The sequence below is a fragment of the Falco biarmicus genome, chromosome 11 (genome assembly GCF_023638135.1).
Source record: "Falco biarmicus isolate bFalBia1 chromosome 11, bFalBia1.pri, whole genome shotgun sequence".
Classification (NCBI taxonomy): Eukaryota; Metazoa; Chordata; class Aves; order Falconiformes; family Falconidae; genus Falco; species Falco biarmicus.
The window spans coordinates 33,397,039-33,416,734 of record NC_079298.1 but is presented as its reverse complement, the minus strand read 5'-3'; the positions used below and the strand labels follow the sequence as shown (position 1 = coordinate 33,416,734).

The 19,696-nt window shown below is 46.8% G+C and overlaps 1 protein-coding gene across 2 annotated transcripts in view; it reads left to right on the top strand.

Moving 5' to 3' along the window:
• The window catches only part of COLGALT2 (collagen beta(1-O)galactosyltransferase 2), a 59,917-nt gene that overhangs the window by 33,601 nt on the left and 6,620 nt on the right, over positions 1-19,696 (top strand). For both annotated transcript variants that reach the window (XM_056355639.1, XM_056355638.1), the window contains 6 exons: positions 6,413-6,523; positions 8,044-8,161; positions 8,911-9,045; positions 13,369-13,573; positions 18,462-18,581; positions 19,058-19,134. In XM_056355639.1, coding sequence (XP_056211614.1) covers positions 6,510-6,523; positions 8,044-8,161; positions 8,911-9,045; positions 13,369-13,573; positions 18,462-18,581; positions 19,058-19,134 — 669 coding nt within the window. In that variant the 5' untranslated portion in view covers positions 6,413-6,509. The remainder of the gene's footprint in view (positions 1-6,412; positions 6,524-8,043; positions 8,162-8,910; positions 9,046-13,368; positions 13,574-18,461; positions 18,582-19,057; positions 19,135-19,696) is intronic.

Here is a 19,696-nt window from a genome sequence, read left to right as displayed (position 1 = left end):
AGATTTTGCTTTTGAAAGCTGGCTGCCCCTGGTTCTGACTGTGCTTTGCAGTATACACTTGTTGAGCATGAAGTGCTTACCGCTGTTCGAAGCCCACCCTCGTTCCTTCCCTCCCTGTTTGCCAGAGGGAAGCGTTGGTACGTGTTAAATTCGGGAGGGAAATCAGTGCAGGGCCCTGGCCATAGAGTTTCCCACAACTTGTGTTACAATGTGAGCTGTACTCTGACAAACCAGAGGCACACAGTGTTGGTTTTGTCCTGTAGTACTTTTTCTATACAGATGGTGAAGGTGAAAATTTTCTCCTCTGACCCAGTGCCTGAGGTAAGTAGACCGTAAATAGCTCGGGGGAGCAAACTGGGATGTGAAAAAGGGTGATTTTGTTTGTTTGTTTGTTTGTTTTCCCCTTCCTTTTTGGGGGAGGAAAAGATGAGGGTAACCATCAAAGCCTAAATTAACTCCCGCTTGCAAACGTAACTTGAGGAGACATTATCAGGCTAAAAATACGAGCAGTTTGTAAGAGGAACAGTTTTCCTCATACACTGCTACTCACATGTTACTTAATTAAAACAGTAGGCGCTTAATGTTGCGCTTACTTTTCCGCTATTTGTGGTACTTGAGTTTTTTTGGGAGGGGGTGCTTTGAGCAAGGACAATGAGGGCTTGTGTCCATGGTAAAACTGCTGGCTAAAGCCAAAGTAAATATTGGAGTGGTTATACTTATGCCGACATAAGACCCTATATGAACATTCTTACTCAAACTTTTCTAAAATTTAGTTTCTGTTTATTGGAAATGGATTTAAATATGAGTGGAAAAAAGCTGCCGTGTTACTGGAACAGGAGTGTCCATCTGGAGGTCTCTTCCAGTTTAATTTATTAAACTTTCTTTCCTGAAATGTGTCAGGAATTTAGATTTTTTTCCTTGTCACTCCGCTAGTCTTTCCTGGCTGTGTCATACAGGCTTTTGGTTGTAAATCTTGCAGGAGACCTTTTTTCTTTAATTAAATTCTTAAAATTGTTAATCAGCTCTTGAACGTGAAGCTGCCTCCTTTTTGGTGCAGACATGACTGATGTAACCTTGTGAGAGAAACATGCTTTTTATCTCCTGCCTGCATTACTAGTTGCAGAGTGTGTGGGCTTTGAGTTGAGAGTTGCCTGCGAGGAATCTCTTGACCTTCATCAGATCCTGTGCCTGGGAAGGAAGAGCCCTTTGCAGTGATGCAGGCTGAGGAGCAGCTCTTCTGAAAAGGCATTGGGGGTCCTGTGGAGCTCTGGTGGCCAGCAGCCTGAATGTGGGCCATGGTGTGCCTTGGTAGCAAAGGTCAACTGCATCCTGGGCAGCGTGAACAGAAGTAAGTCAGGAGATCAAGGCGAGGGGTTGTTCCCCTCTGCTAGGCACTTGTTTGATCACATCTGGAATACCGTGTCTGGTTTGGAGCCCCCTTGGTAAAGAAAGACGTTAATGAGCATGAGCAAATCTAGCAGAGAGCCATGGAGATGAGGAGACACTGGAGAATGAGTAAGAACTGTACTCCTGGCTAGCCAGCTCATCTCTCCTTTTCCTGTAGCCTTGCACTTAGCACATCTTCTTGTAGCTTCTGCTTTGTCTTGACTGCAGAAATGTTTCAAACTGATCCACTCAAATGTGATTTGGACTTGACACTGTGCCAAGAATAATGCTGATAGACCCAAGCTCAAATAATAGTACTGTGCTCACCAACATGCTTTCCAAAAATACACAAAAAGAAAAATAGATCTGGACACTGCCTTAGTCTAAGGGCCATGTGGACTGCAAAGGTGTGTTCTTGGGGAGCTAAGTGGAGCTGGGTTAAGGTGATCCACTCTCCTCACCTTATCAAGTCCATACCATGGACCAGTAATGATCAGAGGATGTGGTAAACTTTTCCAGGACAGGCAAGTGTGGAGAGGTGATAACATCTCTTACGTGGTGTGCTTTCACCATCCAATTTACTCGCAGGGCATGCCGAGAAGACTTGTTGGCCAGTGCTGCCCCTCTCCCCCAGCGCTGTTGTAGGAGGACTTTGGGCAGTCTGAAATTGCTTTTCTGCAGGTATTGGAGGTGCTGCTTTACCTCACCTCCTGTATTTTCCAAGAGAAGCTAGCACAGGATGCTCACAGCACAGTGTCTTCGATGCCAACTTGCCCTCAGTTTATCACACGAACAGTCTCATCGCGTGGCCTTGCCTCACTGTACCAGATGTGGCACAAGTGCTGGCTGCTCTGTCCGTGTGTCTTAACCCTTCCTGACTGGCATCACCGAGGGAAAGGATGGTCAGTTTTCCAGAACTGTGCACCATGGGCAACAGACCATCGGTGGTGGTGGTGGTGAGATCTGTAGCAGAGATGGCCTTAGCATCTCGAAAAATGGATTAAAAATGGACAGGGTCCAACTGATCTGTCAATCTGAGTTAGAGCACTGGAGTTTTAACTGTATACTCGCTTCTTGAAGTCCTACAAACTGTCTATTACAGAAGAAGTGCTTGTAACAGGAAATATCCTGACGTGCCTCTTATGGCTTGAGGAGCTCTGGCTGCCAGTGGGAAGTCCTACTCACATTTTTATTTGCCTGTTTTTCTTGTGTAGGGGTTGTTATTTAAAAAAAAATAGAGGGGGGAAAAAAAGTGCCTGTTTTTCCATATGGTGGTGTTGCAGACACCATAGCTGCTATGTTTTTTCTGGGGGGATAGATGGACTGCTTCAGATACTACAGTAGGAGTACTTGCTGATTTTGTTTGATCTTAAACATGGATTGTTCTGAAACTAATAGTGATACCTGCTTTTGGGAATAGCTTGGGTTGTTTGGGGTTTTTTTTTTTTGGTTGGGGTTGTTTTTTGAGGCTCAAAGCTGGAAAAACAAAGGTTTGCCAAATTGCTAGTCATAGGGCATGTTTCATCCAGGGTGTGACAAACTTTATTGCCTTCGAGAACTTTTGGGCTTAGAAATGCTTCTGGTTGAATAGTCCTGGAGGCAGCAGTCCTTTTTTTGTGCCAGAGCTTTGTCTCATCAATGTCTGCAGGTCTAGTGGGATGTGAATTTACCTTCCACATAATGCCATTACAGCCTGGGCAGTAAAATGCCATTTTTCTTCTAGCAGTTTTCTTACTTTCCTTAGCCTGTCGGTGGGTGGATCTAAAGATTCCTCCAGGCAGCCATTCATGTGTCTCACTTCTGTCTGGAAGATGCTAGGTGTTGCGGTCTCCTGGGGGGGAGTTTTGCCAATTCCAGGAGCAGGATGGAGAACCAAAGGTGTTGGGGGGTCTGACTGACTGTTGGGAAGCTCTATCCCTAGGCAGCCATTGGCAGCAAAGGGCAAGATCAGATAGCAGCAGTCTTCAGTGTGCTCTGGCCTTCTCTCAGGATGGCGGTGTGTCCGTGCAGTAAAACTTGTGTGGTCTGACCTTACAGGAACTGGACAAAGGCGTGAGAGGAGGAGCATCCTTCAGCCCCCTTGCCTTGCCTGGGGAAGCAAAGAAGGGCTAGCCAGTGAGGGCAGCTAGCTTTTGAGGGCAGAGCTGTAGTAGCTCTGTCAGCCACTGTGTTTCAATTTTAAGGTTTCTTCTGCTAGTCGAAGTTTTGGGCTTTGTGGAGCAACTCTCAGTGATTGAGGAAACAGCCTTCTGTCATGTCACTAACTTTCTCTGAGGTTGAATGACTCTATGTTTTTTACTTTTTTTATCATGGAAACTGTGTTTCATTTGTGAACTTTGGTTTTCCATTGCACATCCCTGCAAACAGCTCCTCCACTAATACATTTTTGGCTTGTGTGTGCGCAAAGCTGGATGGAGAAAAATCTGACTGAGGCCAGGGAGCAGCCAGCACAATGCTGAGACCAATTTGACACGCACACAGCTGAAGCTTCCCCTTTCCCTCCCCAGACCATACCAAACCCCTCCACATGACCCTGCCGATCTTATGTGAGGTTAGAAGGACTGGGATGAGGCTTGTTGAGGGAAACAGGCACGTGGGCCTGACTGGGAATTGTGCGCTTAAGACTTGCCTGGACCCGGCAAAGATTGTGACATGAGATGGATTGTCACCATCATCTTCGCCTGGTTTGTGTGATGCCTCTCTGCAGTGTGGTCCTGCTATGTACTAGGTGCTGTTGCAACTCCAGCGATGACCACGAACATAAAGCAGTTTTCTTGGTTCTCTGGTATTTTAGGAATTTTGGAGCTCTTGTTTACTGTGCAGCTGGGGTGTGGGAGGAAAGCAGAACAAGACTAGTGAAAGGTGCAGTGGCTGTGGGAGGCCCAAACGAGTGTGCTGAAACAGGGGCTTGAGTGGATGAGCTGCAATGTGTAAAACACATGGAGCAAGCCTGACTTAGTGTGTTCTACAAAGTCAGCACTATGACTGTTTTAGTCTGGTTAAATGTCCTTGCAAACTACATCTACAGTGCAGTCTGACGCAGGGCCTTGGTCAAGAGCAAACCCTGAAGTTATGACTAAACCCAGCCTTGCTGTGTCGTAGAGAGCATTTAATAACAAAGAAACCAGCCTCTCTTCGCTTGCTGAACTTTCATTATTTATTGTTTTAGTAGACAAGAATAAATATTCAACAAATAAGCTTCCTGTCCTTAAGTGGTTGTGGTGTTCTGGTTATAAATAAAATCTGAATTCTTGAGTCTTTTAAAATTTAAATCAGGGTAAACCCTGCAGGAATGATATTTTCTAGTTGTATGAACGAGGAAGAGTTCATGCCCTGATGCTCGTCAGAGGATTATATGATGACTTGGGGGTCAGGTGTTTTCCTGAAATAGCTTGGAGTAGCTTTAGGGCTTGATGTGCCCCCTTTTACCTTCAGTGTGCCCTCCTCTAACCACACGTATCTCTGGCTTTAAGTAGGGTGGAGGGTGCTATGGGAAGTGCCTTTGGGTCTCGGAGCTGCAGGACAAAATAGGCAATTTATAGCAGTTGATGGGGGCTCAGCATGGCCTTCCAGTGCCCTCCTCTTACGGCCATGTTTCACACCATCTTTGCTGTCTCTCCACGGGACCTTTTGGGAGTACATATACTCCCAGAGGAATATAAAGGGGTTGTAAATTCTCAGTGGAGCTTGCTGAGCTGTGGCTGCACAAGCCGTGTCCTACTACAGAGCTGTGTGTGCTTTCCTGCCTTCTGGCCAGGAAAATCGAGCAGCCCTTCCACTTCAGGGAATTTGCTGTGGGATCTGCTGTGACCACGTGAGCAGCCAGGTGTTGGATGTGCAAAGTTGTAATCCCAGGGAAACACGTGCTGGAAAGGAGCAGCTGGGATGTGTCTTGGATCGCTTTTTCTGTGACCCAGGGGCGTGAGGATCCCAGGCAGAGATGAGCTTGTGGCTCCTTTGGGGATGCTTCCATGTGATTACTGTCAGAGATGTGGATCTGTGCATCCTGTTCCAGTTTGTGCAGCTATACTATTCAACCCTGAGGAAAAAAACATTCTTCAGATGCTGCTTTCGGGGAGGATCCAGAGGCCAGAGAGAAAGCAGGCTGGTTTCTCCCATCCCATTGTTTGAGTGCTGTTGCAGTGTTTTAATGGAATGTAGCATCTGCATCAAGCTTTTCCGCATGTTTTCACAAACTTGTAAGCTCTGTGTTGGGAAGTGGTAAGAAGGCAAGCTGCCTCTCTGGGAGCCTCAGCCTTGCTGGCTATAGCAGAGTGGGGGGAAGGAGGTCTGGTGCTGCTCCTGGTGTGTGTTGAGCATCCCTGACTTCTCCTGCTGCCTCTGTGCTCAGCTCGACCATACACAGGGCAGTGAGAGGGGCTGTGCAGGTTGCAAATTGGAGTCAAGTGGCTTTCTAGGCCTAATTATGATGCTGTAGAGCAGCGTGTGACCTGATCCTTCCCTCTGCTAGCAGCATGTTGGCAGGGGCTCTTCTCAGTGTCTTAGCAGAGCCCCTGGTCCTGGTGTGAGGGGTTCCTGGGCTGTGGTGTGAGGCAGCGCAGCCGCCTGCTCGCAGCCGGGCTGTACAGCTTACGTGGTGGGCTTGCAGGGCGATACAGCCAAGCAGAGCAAAATCTGGTGCTTCTAGAGGTAGGACCTTTGCAGTTAGCTTACCTGGGGCCGTTCGTCTTGGGATGGCCTGTCTTGTCTTTTCCAGTGGATGAACTGAACAGAGTTCAGCCCCCTATCCGCTTGGTGGTAAAGCTGCTGTGATTGCTGTGAGCAAGAGGGGAGCGGTGTGCGAGCATGCCTGCACTAAGGGGGTGCTCTGGCTTTGTGGGAAAGTGGGACTCTGCCCTGTGTCTTAAGGACTTGCACATCTGCAGAGCTTCCCTGAGTTCTGCCAGGAGATGGATGCACCTGTAAGAAATCAGTTCTGCTTCTGTTTGACTCATTTACCAGCTGGAAAAGGCAAAGGACCTAAATCCTGTGTTAACAGGCTTCCTTTGTGCTCTTGTTTTCCCAGGGCAGCCACTGACCATAACGCTGATAACACCACAGCAATCCTTAGAGAGTGGCTGAAGAACGTGCAGAACCTCTACCATGATGTGGAGTGGAGACCGATGGAGGACCCCCAGTGAGTACTGCAGCGAGAGGCTGTCTGAAGCTGTTTGGTGTATATGTCAAACTTTCTAGGTTTTTCTGGGTTTGAACCAGGAGATGTACTAAATGTCCAAGCATTAAAATGTGGATTTTGGTTTGATGTTATTGGGGGGTGTGTGTGGTTTTTTTTTGGGGGGGTGGGGTCTGTCCCATTAAAATGGTGTTCTCATGGAGCCCATAAAAAGATCTCTGACTTCCATCAAGCAACTCGGGCAGAATTTCAGAGAAGGCGGCGTTTTCCATTTGGTTATTTAGCATCTGCAGCTGCTCTCTTTACATGGTAAACAAATCACATCAAAAGCTACAGGGAATAAAAACTATCATTCTTTATTTGCAAGGAAGCAGAGAAATCGTAGCCCATTCCCATAGCGTCTGTGAAACTTCTGTCTGAAACATCAAATATTCACCAAGTTCCGAGCCAGAGAACTGGATTTAATTCAGTATATTATGCCTTTGCATGACTTGCAGGAATCTTGCTTTGAAATATGATGTTAGGTGTGTTGGGCTCTTATTTGGTTCGTTTTTATTTTTAAGATTAACTGTTCCTTGGTTTGTTCTGTTTTCTATTTCTTCCATCAGGGAAAAGTACATCAGCTTTCCCTTTCTTTGGGCTTGCTTTTATTTTCAAGGTCCTCAGTGCAGTGGTGGGGCATGTGTGGTACAAACCCACGGGGAATACTTGTTTTATTGACTTTAAGTCCTTTCTTTGCAATTGAGTTTTCTTAATCCTGTCAAACTTAGGTTTTTTAAGTTCTGTCAAAAGTTTTTGAAATTTTTAGCTCCTTCACTGGTTTATGCTGGCACTGTTTCAAAGTCCTGAATTTTTATTCCACATAGGGATCTGTCCCTAAGTTTCCTTCCATCTTTGTTTAAAAGTATTTGCTTTTGGACCTGATCCTGAAAACAGACATGCACATAATTTTGTTCATGTAATTGGGCTCATGGGGTTGGGTGTTTCTAGATTTAAGAGCCATTACGGGATGTGTTAACAGTTACTAATAATGCCCAGACCCTGGGGGAATCCAGGTTGCCTTCATCTTCACCTCCTCAGCTTTGTTGGTTCTACTAGGCTTAAGGAAGCTGTATTTACAGTCTTAAAGCCTAGCAGAGGACAGATGACTTTCTACCAGAGGGTCGGATGAGGTAAATCAGCTTCAGTTCCTTTTCGGGGGTAACCTCTGCTTACGTCAGGTGGGGGCCTGCCGCAGCAGAAGAAACTCTGGGTTTCGATAGCGCTATTTTGCTTGTGGCCACGTGGTCGGCAGGACATGCTGCAGTCCTGTTTGTTCTCTGGTGCCCTGCGTACACATGCCAGCATGAAACTTGGAATCGTTCTCCCTCAAAACCTCTCCTGGGTTGCCTGAGGTAACTCTAACACTGTTTTTCTTTTGGAAAGCAAGGGAACTTTCTCTTTTTTTTTTTTCTTTTTTTCCACTAGTGTTGTAATAGGGCTCAGAACTGGGTGCAGTCACTTTTTTTTTTTTTCTTTGTTAGGTCTTACCCAGAAGAAATTGGGCCAAAACATTGGCCAAGCTCCCGATTCACTCATGTGATGAAACTCCGACAGGCTGCCCTGCGTGCTGCACGAGAGAAGTGGTCAGACTACATCCTGGTAAATAGAAGGTTTGATTTATTAACTGCCCTCGAGCAAAAGCTTTTCAGGTAGTTACTTTGATATGTGGGGCTGTCGAAAAGTTTCCTCTCTATCTAAAGACAAAGTGCTCTGCAGTGAGATACTGTGTGTCATTTCTTGGTCTGATGAGCAAGAGACTTTGCAGCCAGGGAGGTATGTCCCTGGGTAAAGCCCAAGGCTTTCTTCACAGGTGTCAGGACTGAATATAGTCCTGGTGATATGTAGGCACCTGCAAGGATCCCCCAGATTGAAACATCACCTGTTATTGATGAAATGTAAGGGGAATAGTTCTGCAGGACAGTTCTGGAAAGATCTTTGGTGATGCCAGCAGCAGTTAATGGTGGTGTTCCCACAACCCCTGACCAAGGCAAGGGTTTGAGGCCAGTTTTTAAGAGTTGTTCTTGATCCTCTTCACAGAATAAACTTGTCCTGAATGTTATTTTCCCTTGCAGCTCCCTTGCCCCTGTGCTGGAGTAATTTTGTGTGGAGTCGGAGGGAAGCTTTGCATCTTTTCCCATCTCATAGCTTTGTTGTGGGGCCAGGCACCTCTGGGTTTACTGTAACAGTGATCGACCCTACAGAATCAAAACCAGCAGCTCAGTGCTTTTTGGTGGTTTTTTTTGCCAACCTAATGCCTCTGTATGCCCTGTTCCCAAGCAAGTGTCAGGGGAAGCATATAGTTTCTTCTAATAACGATTTTTTTTTCTCTTCCCCTCTTCTTTCTCTAGTTCATTGATGCAGATAATTTATTGACCAACCCAGAAACCCTGAACCTGATGATAGCAGAAAACAAGACATTGGTGGCACCAATGCTCGAGTCTCGCTCTCTCTACTCTAACTTCTGGTGCGGCATCACTCCCCAGGCAAGTGACCTCGTGAACGGTGCTGGGTGACTGTGCAAGCTGTATTTTCAAAGGCCTCCTGCCTTGTGTCTGTGGAGCAGTGGGCATTGCTTCTCTTCTGTGGGCTTTCCCGTCTGCTTTTATAGTGTCCTTCTGAAAAGAAGCTGCTGTACCTCTGAGGCATGCAGAGGCAGTGTTGGCGTGTGGTGAAGGGTAGTTGGCTTGCACCTGTCATAGTGGTGGCACCCCAAATCTTGGGTGGGTGTCTTTGGGGAAGGTCCGTACCTTTATAGGGAAGCTGGGAAGAAGAGTAGAGAGGATGTTGCAGTCTGTGAATGTTTTTCAGGCTTTGTTTTCTAGCTGAGCTATAGGTATGAGCAAAGCAGTACATGTTCTGCACTGGATGTGCAGGCACATAGCTGAAACTTGCTTCCTTATCTGAGATTCCTCATTTGAAAAAGTTGAATCTGGAGGAACCAGAGCTTGCTTTGCCAGAAGTGTTGGGAATTGATACAATCCCACTAACTACATAAAAAATACTGATATACACACCAGAATTGGAGATGTTTCCATATGTTTGTGTAATGGCCTTAAAACTCTCTGTACATAATTTTATACTAGCTTTCCTGTATAGTGACACTAATCTGAGAGGAATTTGCTTTTCTTTCTACAGCTCTCCATTGTGTATAGGTTATTTTTTTCACATATGAACAAGATTTATGTAGTGGGACAACATCCTTTGCATTGTATGCAGTGTGTGTGCTGAAGTGTGTATGTAAAGGGTACTGGTGTGAAGGACAGAAGTGATGAGTACAGAAATTAGTTCTATGTTACCTTTTCAGATCACATATACTGCAGAAAGTATCAGATATAAAAATGTTGTGTAGTAGAAATAGCATTATTTTTAGAGCCAAAATGAGGTTGAGCTATCACTTTACAAGCTGGTCTGTATCACTGTGGTGTGCTGACCCTGGCTGGTAGATAAGCACCCACCCAGTCACTTACTTGTTCCCACCCAGCAGGATAGGGGAGCAAATTGGAAAAGCAGAAGCAAAAAACCAAAAACCAAACCCAAAAGCAATCATCAGGGGTTGAGATAAAGACAGTTTAATAAGTGAATTGGGGAAAACAAACCCCAAATAAAAAAGTGATAGAAAAACAGTCACTTACCACCAGGAGATGCATGCCAAGCCATTCCCCGAGCACCAGCTACTTTGGAAAAACTCCCCCCCACCCAGTGTTACTGCTGAGCATGATGTTATATGGTATGGAAAATCACTGTGGTCAGTTGGGGTCACCTGTCCCAGCTGTGTACCTTCCCAACCTCTTGCCCATCCCCAGCCTACTCGCTGTGGGGAACAGAGTGAGAAACAGAGAAGGCCTTGATGCTGTGCAAACATGCTTCAGCAGCAGCTAAAACATCATGTGTTACCAACACTGTTTTGGTCAGCAGTCTGAAACACAGCACTGTACTGGCTGCTGTGAAGAAAATTAACTGCATCCCAGCCAAACCCAGTATAACCACCTTGGATATGTAAATCTATAGAAGGGCAGATATATTGTCATGGTAATTTTTTGCTTTTTTTCACTCTGCCTTTGAAATGTTCTTGACTAAGCTCTGGGTAGGCTTTTCAAGACATTGAAGCTGAAATGGAGACTGTAGTTAATGCTTTTTTTTCTCCCAGGTAAGCCTCAGTAATGAGATCAGCTTTTTCACTTGTTCTCTAGTCTGCTGCTGGCATGTGTTTCCTCATCCTTCGAGGCGGCAGGATCCCAAGCTGTGTCTCTCCTGGAAAGCTTCAGAATTTCCTTCTTTTTACTTCCATGCCTGAGTCTTGCATTTCCCTCTTGGTAAAGACAAGCTTGCCCTACTGCATAGGCAAATGTGTTTAAGTTCGAGCTGCGCACACAGCTTGGAACTTCCCTGGGGCATGTGAAAAGGAATACTTCAGAGAAGCTCCATGGTCCTGCCCTTCCCTACCCTCTTGCTTTATTCCAGAAAACTAACCAGATGCTAATTATTGTCACTATTGCTGGAGTGAAACAAAGAGCAAACTCCATTCCCTTTTTCTTCTATTTACCTAGTGTAAACCATCATTCTTGCTTCCCAGTGTTAGCAAGGACACTAGTAGGGACCACAGGCAGGGTGAAAACATAACAAGTGTACTGGGTCAGACCAAACGTCCATTGGCTACCAGCGGTTCCTAGTAGATGCCTAGGGAATAATATAAGAGCATGGCAAACAAGTAAGTGAACGATAACTTCCCCAAAATATTTTCCTAGCCTCTGGTAATCTCCTTCTCTATGATTCTTTGAGGGAGATCTTTATCTTTAAAGCTCTCAGTGATTATTTTTTATTATTATTTTATAGAAAGCACTGTCTGAAACTTTGATTTTTTTGGCACCGATGCCATCTTATGGGAAGGAGTTCCACAGTTCAGACTAACTAACTGAGTAAAAATAACAGGAAAAGGTCCTGAACTTCCCAAATTCTTGGGAAGTAAATACATAGATAAGAAACAGGGGGGTGGGCATGATGGGTGTTTACTTGTTTCAGTTTTTGTTTTAAAATGGAGATAGAAGCTTCATAGCAAAGGCGTTGTCCTTTAAGCCGTTAAGGTTAAGTCCTGAGACAGCCAGGTTTTCCACTGATGTAAATCAGCATTGCTCCGCAGGCTGAAATGGATCTGTGCCCGTGTGCACCAGCTTCAGCCCTGGCCCCTGATGTTACCTCTCCAGTAGTAAGTTTCCATCATTACCAGCATTAGCTGAGAGAAAGGAGAGGGGAAAAACCTAGCAGCAAATGTGTCTTGCAGAATTTGGTGAAAAAAAGCTGCTCAAATGAACAGGAAAGTTTCCACTTTGTTTTTTTTCTTAGTTGCTGCTGCTTGTTTTTGTGCTCACAGTCCCACAGCTTCATGCTCTCAGCCTTGCTCTCCCTGGGGACTTGGGGAGGGAGTAAGAGCTGGAGCACACCCTGAAACACCGCCTCCAGCACTGAGCAACAAGCAGCCAAACCCAACTCCAGACAGCTTGACATTTAGTCGTCATGAAGCTAACCTAAGGCGAGCACAGCAGCAGTGCTGACAAGTTGGAGTCTTTCTTGACTACACATGATTTATGAGCAGTGAAAAGCCCCAAAACCCCATAGCGAGCGACTGGAGGAGGAAAGATTAGTTTCCAGCATCTCTCACCTGTGGGCATTCTCAGATGTCTGGTAAAGGTTGAATGTCTTAACCCTTCCTTCAGTGGGAACACCAGTAAGGTCTCTGCTCACTTGTTCCTTTTCATGAAAATCAGACCAGCTGTGTTTGAGATACCTTCTGACCATACTGTGGGGACTAGATGTCTAAAGGGCAGAGGAAAGGATCAACAAATACATAAACAGACAAATGCGCCACACCATGCCTCTACACAAAACCAGGGTAAAGTGGTTGTGCAGTGATTCACTCAGCCTTTGCTAGGATGCTCATGGAAAATATAATGTACGAGGAACTTTAACTTATTTTAGTGACTCCTATTTCTGTAAAGACCAGAATCTGCTCTGGATTCACATGTCTGGATGTCTTACTGTGCGTTAAGATTTTCTTTCTGGAGGAATTCAGTGTGTTTATTTCCAAATCTGATAGCTGTATACTTAATACACCTGCAAAAGCAGCTGTGAGCTGCACAACGTGGGTGTTGCATCCACAACGCTGGAAGGTGAGCAGAGCTCATGCTTACAGAGAAATGAGCTGACTGAAGTGCTGCCCCCAGGCAGTCTGTGGGGAGAGCTCAGGGGTGAGTATTAAACCTGCTTGCCCTGGGATGGAGGAAGCAGGGATTCTTACATAGCTGATAAAGATTGAGATGTTGCCTTCACTGCAATGAAGCAAATGATAATTTTAAATTTTTTTTAAGTCATGGTCAGAAATAATTTGCAGGTCCTATTTTGTGAGACACTGAATGTCCTTTGTACCTGTTGAACATGGAGGATGTCACAGATGCTCGTCAGCTTCCAGGATCAGACCTGAGAGTCTTATGTGCAAAAAAAGTTTTTGAAGAGCCAGGAGAAAATAGTCCAAGGTTTGATGCTCTTTTGCAAGAAAATTTTTGCAACTGTAAGGCTTGGATTTCCAATCACTGCTAGAAAGGAGAGAGAGAAGGTTGAGCCTTAGCTTTTGGGATGGAGGTTGTTTCTAAATACCCGACTGAGCCCTTTCCAAATGGGAGACACTTAAAAACCTGAGAATTGAGCATTGATCCATCTCTGCTGGGGAAGTCTAAGGGTGAGAGCTTTTGCTAAGGAGCATCTCCAAAACAGAAATCTCTTTGTAACAAGCAGCCCCCTCGTTGTGATTTCAGGGCTATTACAAAAGGACCTTGGATTATCCCCTGATTCGGGAATGGAAGAGGACAGGCTGTTTTGCTGTCCCGATGATTCATTCCACGTTCCTCATTGACTTGAGGAAAGAGGCCTCCACCAAGCTGATGTTCTACCCCCCTCACCAGGACTACACCTGGAGCTTTGATGATATCATGGTCTTTGCCTTTTCCAGTCGCCAAGCAGGTATGTCGGGAGCCTTTGCTGGGGAGGAGTCACTAGTAGAGACATGCAGACCTCTAGCTGGAGTTCACAGCCAGAAGTCCTGTGTTGACTGTAGTGTTGAGCTAAGACCCAGTTCCCTTTCCTCTTTCAGATCTAGTCAGGGATAACTAGCAGCAAGGGAGAGGCAATGCAGTTTTGAATCGGCTAGCTTCAAAGGCCATGGGAACCATTCTTGGGATGGGGGCAGTGTTTCAGAAAGAAAACGTGTGGCATCCACCCCTGGTTTGTGTCACAGCAAGACAGTAGTGAACACAGGTGAATGCTGTGAGAGCAGAAGGTATCCTTGAAGTCCATAGGTAAGGGATCTGAAGTCACCGCTTCCAGGAGATCCATGAGGAAGGGAGTAAGGGCAAGAGACTCTTTCTAAATGTAGCAGCCCTTGTGGAAAACAAACCCCAAGTTGCTTACCTGCAGCGCTGATGAGGCTGTGCTTCACGGCAGCTCAGCAGGAATTGTCTGAGGTGTGGGGGGATTTTGTTCTGGTTTTTGGTGTTTTTTTGTTTTCTGCTTTTAAAGCAAAATCAGTGTAACTTGCAGGGGAACAATGTGGAGTCTGTGGACTGTGCTGAAAGGAAATCTCTTGCAGGCAAGAGCAGGTTAGAGCTCATGTGCAAGCAGTAAAACCTCTGCATACTTGACATTGCTTGACGTGGTATCATTGGTACTTTGGGAGAACCAGCTGAGCACAGAGAGCTGCCTTGAGATCCTTGGGGCACAGCAGAGAGAATATGTGTACCGCTCTGGCGGATAACTGGGATCAGTTTCCGCTGGACAGTGGGAGGATTTCAGTTAGACCTGAGATACAGGGCTCTTCTCGGGCCAAGGCACAACCTCAGTGTCCTTCTCCTTTGTCTGGAATGGCTGTTGGTGTTGGCAGAGAGCTCTAGGTGTCTCGGAGAAATCACTGTCTCTTAAGTGCATGCGACTGCTGCTACTGCTGCTTGTACTTGTGGTGAGGATGTTTATTTAGTGCCATTTCTTTGTGGAGAGTGGAGCTGGTGGGTATTCTGTCTAAAGCAAAGTCCTGGCTGGCAGACGGGTGCGTAGCAGTGTCAGAGCTGCAAGGAGCTCCCGGGAAGGCTGCGGCTGTAATGGCCATCCCTGTGGTTCTTGGCCCTGCTGCATTGGGAAGGGGAAAGTCTGGGGCCTTACAAGGACAAAAGCACTGATGCAGCCTCAGTGGCACCAATAAACGTGCTTCGGTTCAGAGCTTCAAGACTGGTTTGCTGGCTTGCTGAGGTGAATTAATAGGGAGAAGTTGTTTGCGGGTCCTCTGAGTGATGTGCTGTTGGTGTTAGCTGTCTTCTGTTTGTAAAAGAGGCAAAGTTAAGGTGAGAAGGAAGGGCTGTTTTTGGGGAACAGACAAGCAGAGAGAAAGTGAAGAAGTATGGTTTGTTGGCAATCACTTCTGCAGAAGAGGCAGGCTGAGCAGACTGCCTTTCCTACCGTTCCCAGAGCAGCACAGCAGCCACCAGCTGTTTGTAGCTTTCATTTTAGTGATGTTTGTGGTGTGAAGGTCCTGACAAGCACTGAAAGAAATGGTCTTGTCTTGGCAGCCTAAGCAGAGCTTTTTAAAACTCAGCAATGAGAGGATAAGGGGCATCAAATGAGAAAGGAGTGGTAGAGAGGAGGCAGCAAGGGCTGAAATTAGAGCCCTTGGGAGGCAGAGGCAAGATGTGAACTCGCAGAGCACCTTTGGGGCCCTGACTTTGAGTCACGACATCAGTATGTTGGCTCCAGAGGAGAACTGAGATTTCAGTCTGGATAGCAAAGCTGGCTCCTTGACATCAGCCTGCCCTGCTTGTTCCCTCTGACAGCTCTCCCAGAAATGCAGCATCCAACGTATGTGGTAACTGCATCACATGAGCTCCAGCTGCTGAAGAAGTATTTCAGGGGTTCAAACCCATCATTTTTTCCTTCCATGCTATAACACTTCAGCTTTTCTCATGACTGATCCATGACATGAAAGGCTTTGCTTCAGCAGTCTGGCCCATTGGTCTGCTCAGATTGTTGGCTTGTGTCCTGGGCTGAGTTTGTCACCCATGATAGAAGGATGACATCCAAGTTCAGAAATGTGAAAAATGTATGGACTTTGAGGTAAACTTCTCTTTGGAGTAACTTCACTTACTTCCCTAAAGTCTCAAATGATGCTGGGTTTTGTCCAGGCCAGTGCACTTAATGCCTCAAATGAAACCGTTGATTTTCAACAGTGAATCTGCTGCTCAAAGCGATTGTTTTGTGATGCCCTAAAGAGACTGTCCTTCCCACTTCTGCTGAGAGAGCGTGGCCTGTGGGGGGAGTACGGACTCAGAACAAACCTCAGTGGGAGTGTTTTATTGGCAAGGGTGGACTCTCTGGAGCGCCTTGCACTCACAAGGTAGCGTTTAGCCAGCCAGATCTCCTGAGCTCCTTGCAGCCTGAGGCTCTGAAGCCCGACAGCCAGCCAGCTGGAAGGTCTGCTCACAGGGATGTGGGGGAAATTCGGGTTGTCTGAATGTGGCTGTGGGTTTAGGGCACGGCTGTGAATCCTGGTCTCTGCCTTACAACGGCTAATAGTAACGCACATACCTACAGCTGTTCTGTCCCTTATAGCAATCATTTGTTTTGGTAAAAAAACAGAGCTGGACAGCAAGTCCCCCTCCCCATGTTAAGGTGGCTTTACCATTCTAAAGTAGCTTTTATCCCAGAAGGAACAGAAACGCTGGCATGAATTTATGCAGATTAACAGTGTTTAAGCCAGTGGAAGATTAAGAACAGAGATCAGTGAGCCAGATAAGATTAGTTGATTAGATCAGTGCCAAATCCATTAATGTCAGCAGGTAGTATTTTTTATTCTGCCATTTACCTAAATTGCAGCTGACAGCTGAATGTGTTTTGGCAAGTAGTGTAGCCAGCAATTTGCTTGCAGAACTTAAAATGGTGGAAACACCGGGGTCATTAAAGTAGACAATTCTGCTCTGCTAAAAATACCAAGGATTAGGGGGACCAACACATGAAAGCATTGACACACCAGGTAGTGTCTGGTTTTCATTTATTTGCTGGAGGGAGGGGGGTGGTTGTACTTTTTTTTTTTTTTTTTTTTTTTTTAAGAAACAAGAGGCAGTTTACATTTTTTGTTAAATCTGCTTGGCCAGTTGTATGTGTTCTAGCGGCTCTCAGATTGTGATTAATTAATAAAGGACCTGACCAGAACTCAGTGAAAAACAACGGAAATACTTTCCTTTGGCTTATCTGGCTGTAGCTTTTGAGTGCGTTGCCTGATGGGCTGTCAGGCCCTGTGTTGCCGCAGTTGTAGCGGATAGTGAGCAAAGCCTTCTTTAGTCCTGCGGGAGCAGCCAGGACGTTCCCAGTGAACACTCTCAGTGGGGGTGGTGGGGGTGTCCCTCCCTTGCAAGAGTGTCTGCTCTGAGGAGCAGCTTTGCATCCTCTCCTTGTTTCACACCTTCAGATTTGGCCCCTTGGACGAGCAGTTGCAAAAGCTTTGGAGTAGAAGGCTGTTACATTACCACCTCTTTTGGAAAGCATCTTTTCTTCTTGCTAGTGGCTCTCGCTAGGGTTTTCCTCTAATCTTCAGGGCACAGTAAAACTAATCCTGGAGAGGAAAGGACCATGTTTGGTGGTAGACTTGGTGCTTCCAGGATGGTTATTGTATGTGTATACCTGTTCCTCAAAGTCCTTTGCCAGCACAGGTAAAAATAGATTGCCTTTATCTTCTAGCCAAAGCAAACAGAAGCAGGAAGATGCCCGACTGCAAACCCCAGGCTGAATCCCTTGCTAGGCCAGTAACAGGCCCTGCAGCTAGACTGGTGCCTTGGGCCCCACAGCTTCATCCCGTGTGATCCCAGCAGAGCTGAGCTGCCTGGGCTGGCACCTGGCCAGCTGTGTGCTGTCGGAGCTGGGGATCAGGCTTGGCTCCTCCACGCTGGAAGAGTCGTTCTGTATTTATTGCGGTCTGACAGAGAATCCTCGCAAAGCACAGATGAAAGCTGCCATTGCCCCTTGCCACGCTGGGTTTGTTGGGATTTTTCCCTCTCCACGGCTGGCTGCTGGGATGGAGCTGCCGCTGTCTTTGCTGGGCGCGCAGGGCCGGCCACCTCTCACCGAGGGGCAGTGCTGCCCAGTCGTGGGTGCAAATGCCTCTGCCCTTCACCCTGAGCTTTGAAACCTGTGTGTTTCCCCCACCTCTGAGCCCCATGTCTCCCCTCTGGAGGCTCCCTGGGTCTCTGTGGGGTGGGAGGCCCCGCATCCCCAAGGCCACCACTGCTGCTCCTTGGCACAGCGCCGCTGGAAGCCATCGCACCGCTTGAGGCTGCCTCACTCCGAGGGCGAAAACCTGTTCCTGCCTTTGGCTCCGGGTCTGTGAAGGGCTTGTCGGGTGAGGTGCCAGGGCTGAGCAGTGCCAGCAGGGTTCTGGGGAAGGGGGCTTCTGTGGTACCCCCAGGTACCTGCAGCAGTTCTGCTGGGTGGGTCAGACACCCCTTGTGCTAAAGGCCGGTTCTGCCTTCTGCTGTAGGCTTGTTTTCATAGGCAACAGCCAAAAAAGACCCTTTCTCTGGTCAAAGGCATGGGTTCCCAGTCTCTCCTAGGAGAAAACGGATTCTGGTTAAAAATACTGCTGTCGGGGAGCGAGTAGCAATTGGTTTCATAGGAGAGGCCACTTGCTGCCAGCCAAATAAAACAGCAAATGGCAGTGTGATGTGTTTGAATTGTTTGTTTATGAAGCAGAAGTTTTCAGGACTGAGGTCCTGGCGTAAGTTTGATTGTGGCTACATAGCAACAGAGTATTGCAGAGTGCACAATCGGCTGGTAAAAGACCTGATTCTAATTTCTGTTTTCCTGTGATCCCCAGGAATACAGATGTTCATCTGCAACCGTGAACACTATGGTTTCCTGCCCATGCCCCTGAAATCACACCAAACGCTGCAAGAAGAAACTGAGAACTTTGTGCACACACTAATTGAGGCTATGAGTAAGTTGTTGTGCCCTGCCATGATGGACCCCCCCCCAGAGTTAATGTTTGTAGACCTCGCCTGCCAGCAGCCCAGCTGTCTTCCCCTTGGGAGTCTGCATCCTGACCCGACTGCTCTCATACTCTTTTGATATGCAGCGTTCCATTTTTCCACTGCTTTTCTACCTAGGGATATAATCACTTCACGGTCAGGTCAACCCCATTCACAAAATCTCTCAACTTCCCTTGATCAAATGCAAAAATGCATCTTTAATGCAAAAAGGATGCTGCAGAGCCTTGTTTTTGTCATGATGTCTGTCTGGCACATGGCTGCTGGCTTCTGCTTTGCAACGTGGATGCTTTCTGCTGTACCTGCCCCTGCACTGACTCCACATCCCAGCTCCCTGGGGCTTTAGGCCTGGTGATAAAAACACAATACATCACATTGATGCAGTGTGTATGTGAATGTGCTGTTTGGGATCTCTTCTCTCTTTCAGTCGATCGTCCTCCCATCGAACCCTCTCAGTATGTCTCTGTTCCTCTGAAGCACCCTGACAAGATGGGATTTGATGAAGTAAGGAACCTATTTTGCTGTTACTGTCTTGTCTTCCCACTCATCACCTAGAGGACCCGAGTTCTCCCTGTAGCTGAGCTTCTAGCAGTTTCCCCTGGAGTACATCATCTTTTCACATAGTTAGCTCTTCCCAATCACTCATCTTCTTGACATAAGCCTTCTACGAGGAGAAAATGCCATCCTTATTTGGGGAGAGCTGCTGAGCTCAGGGAAGCAGAAGGGAAAGGGCTCAGGGAGTGGTCTTTCCCCCTGGTGTTTGTGGTGGAGAAACAAGGCCACTCAGGTCTGTGTGGGCACTGAATACTTGCTACAAGACCCTTGATTAGAAGTGCAGGTTTGTGTACCAGGACGGTGCCCAGGAAATCTTTGGGCTTCCTGTCTTGATGATACGGATTTTAACCCAGCTCGGGAGCAGGTGGCAGAGGCAAGGCTGAAAAACAGGTTATTTAACTCCCTGGTTCTTGTGCTGTTTCCTCTACATCTGACTTCCCTTCCATTCTGTGACAAAAACTAGTCTTTTGGGAAGCCTCTTCTGCTTTCCAGTGATGGAAAAGAATGATCT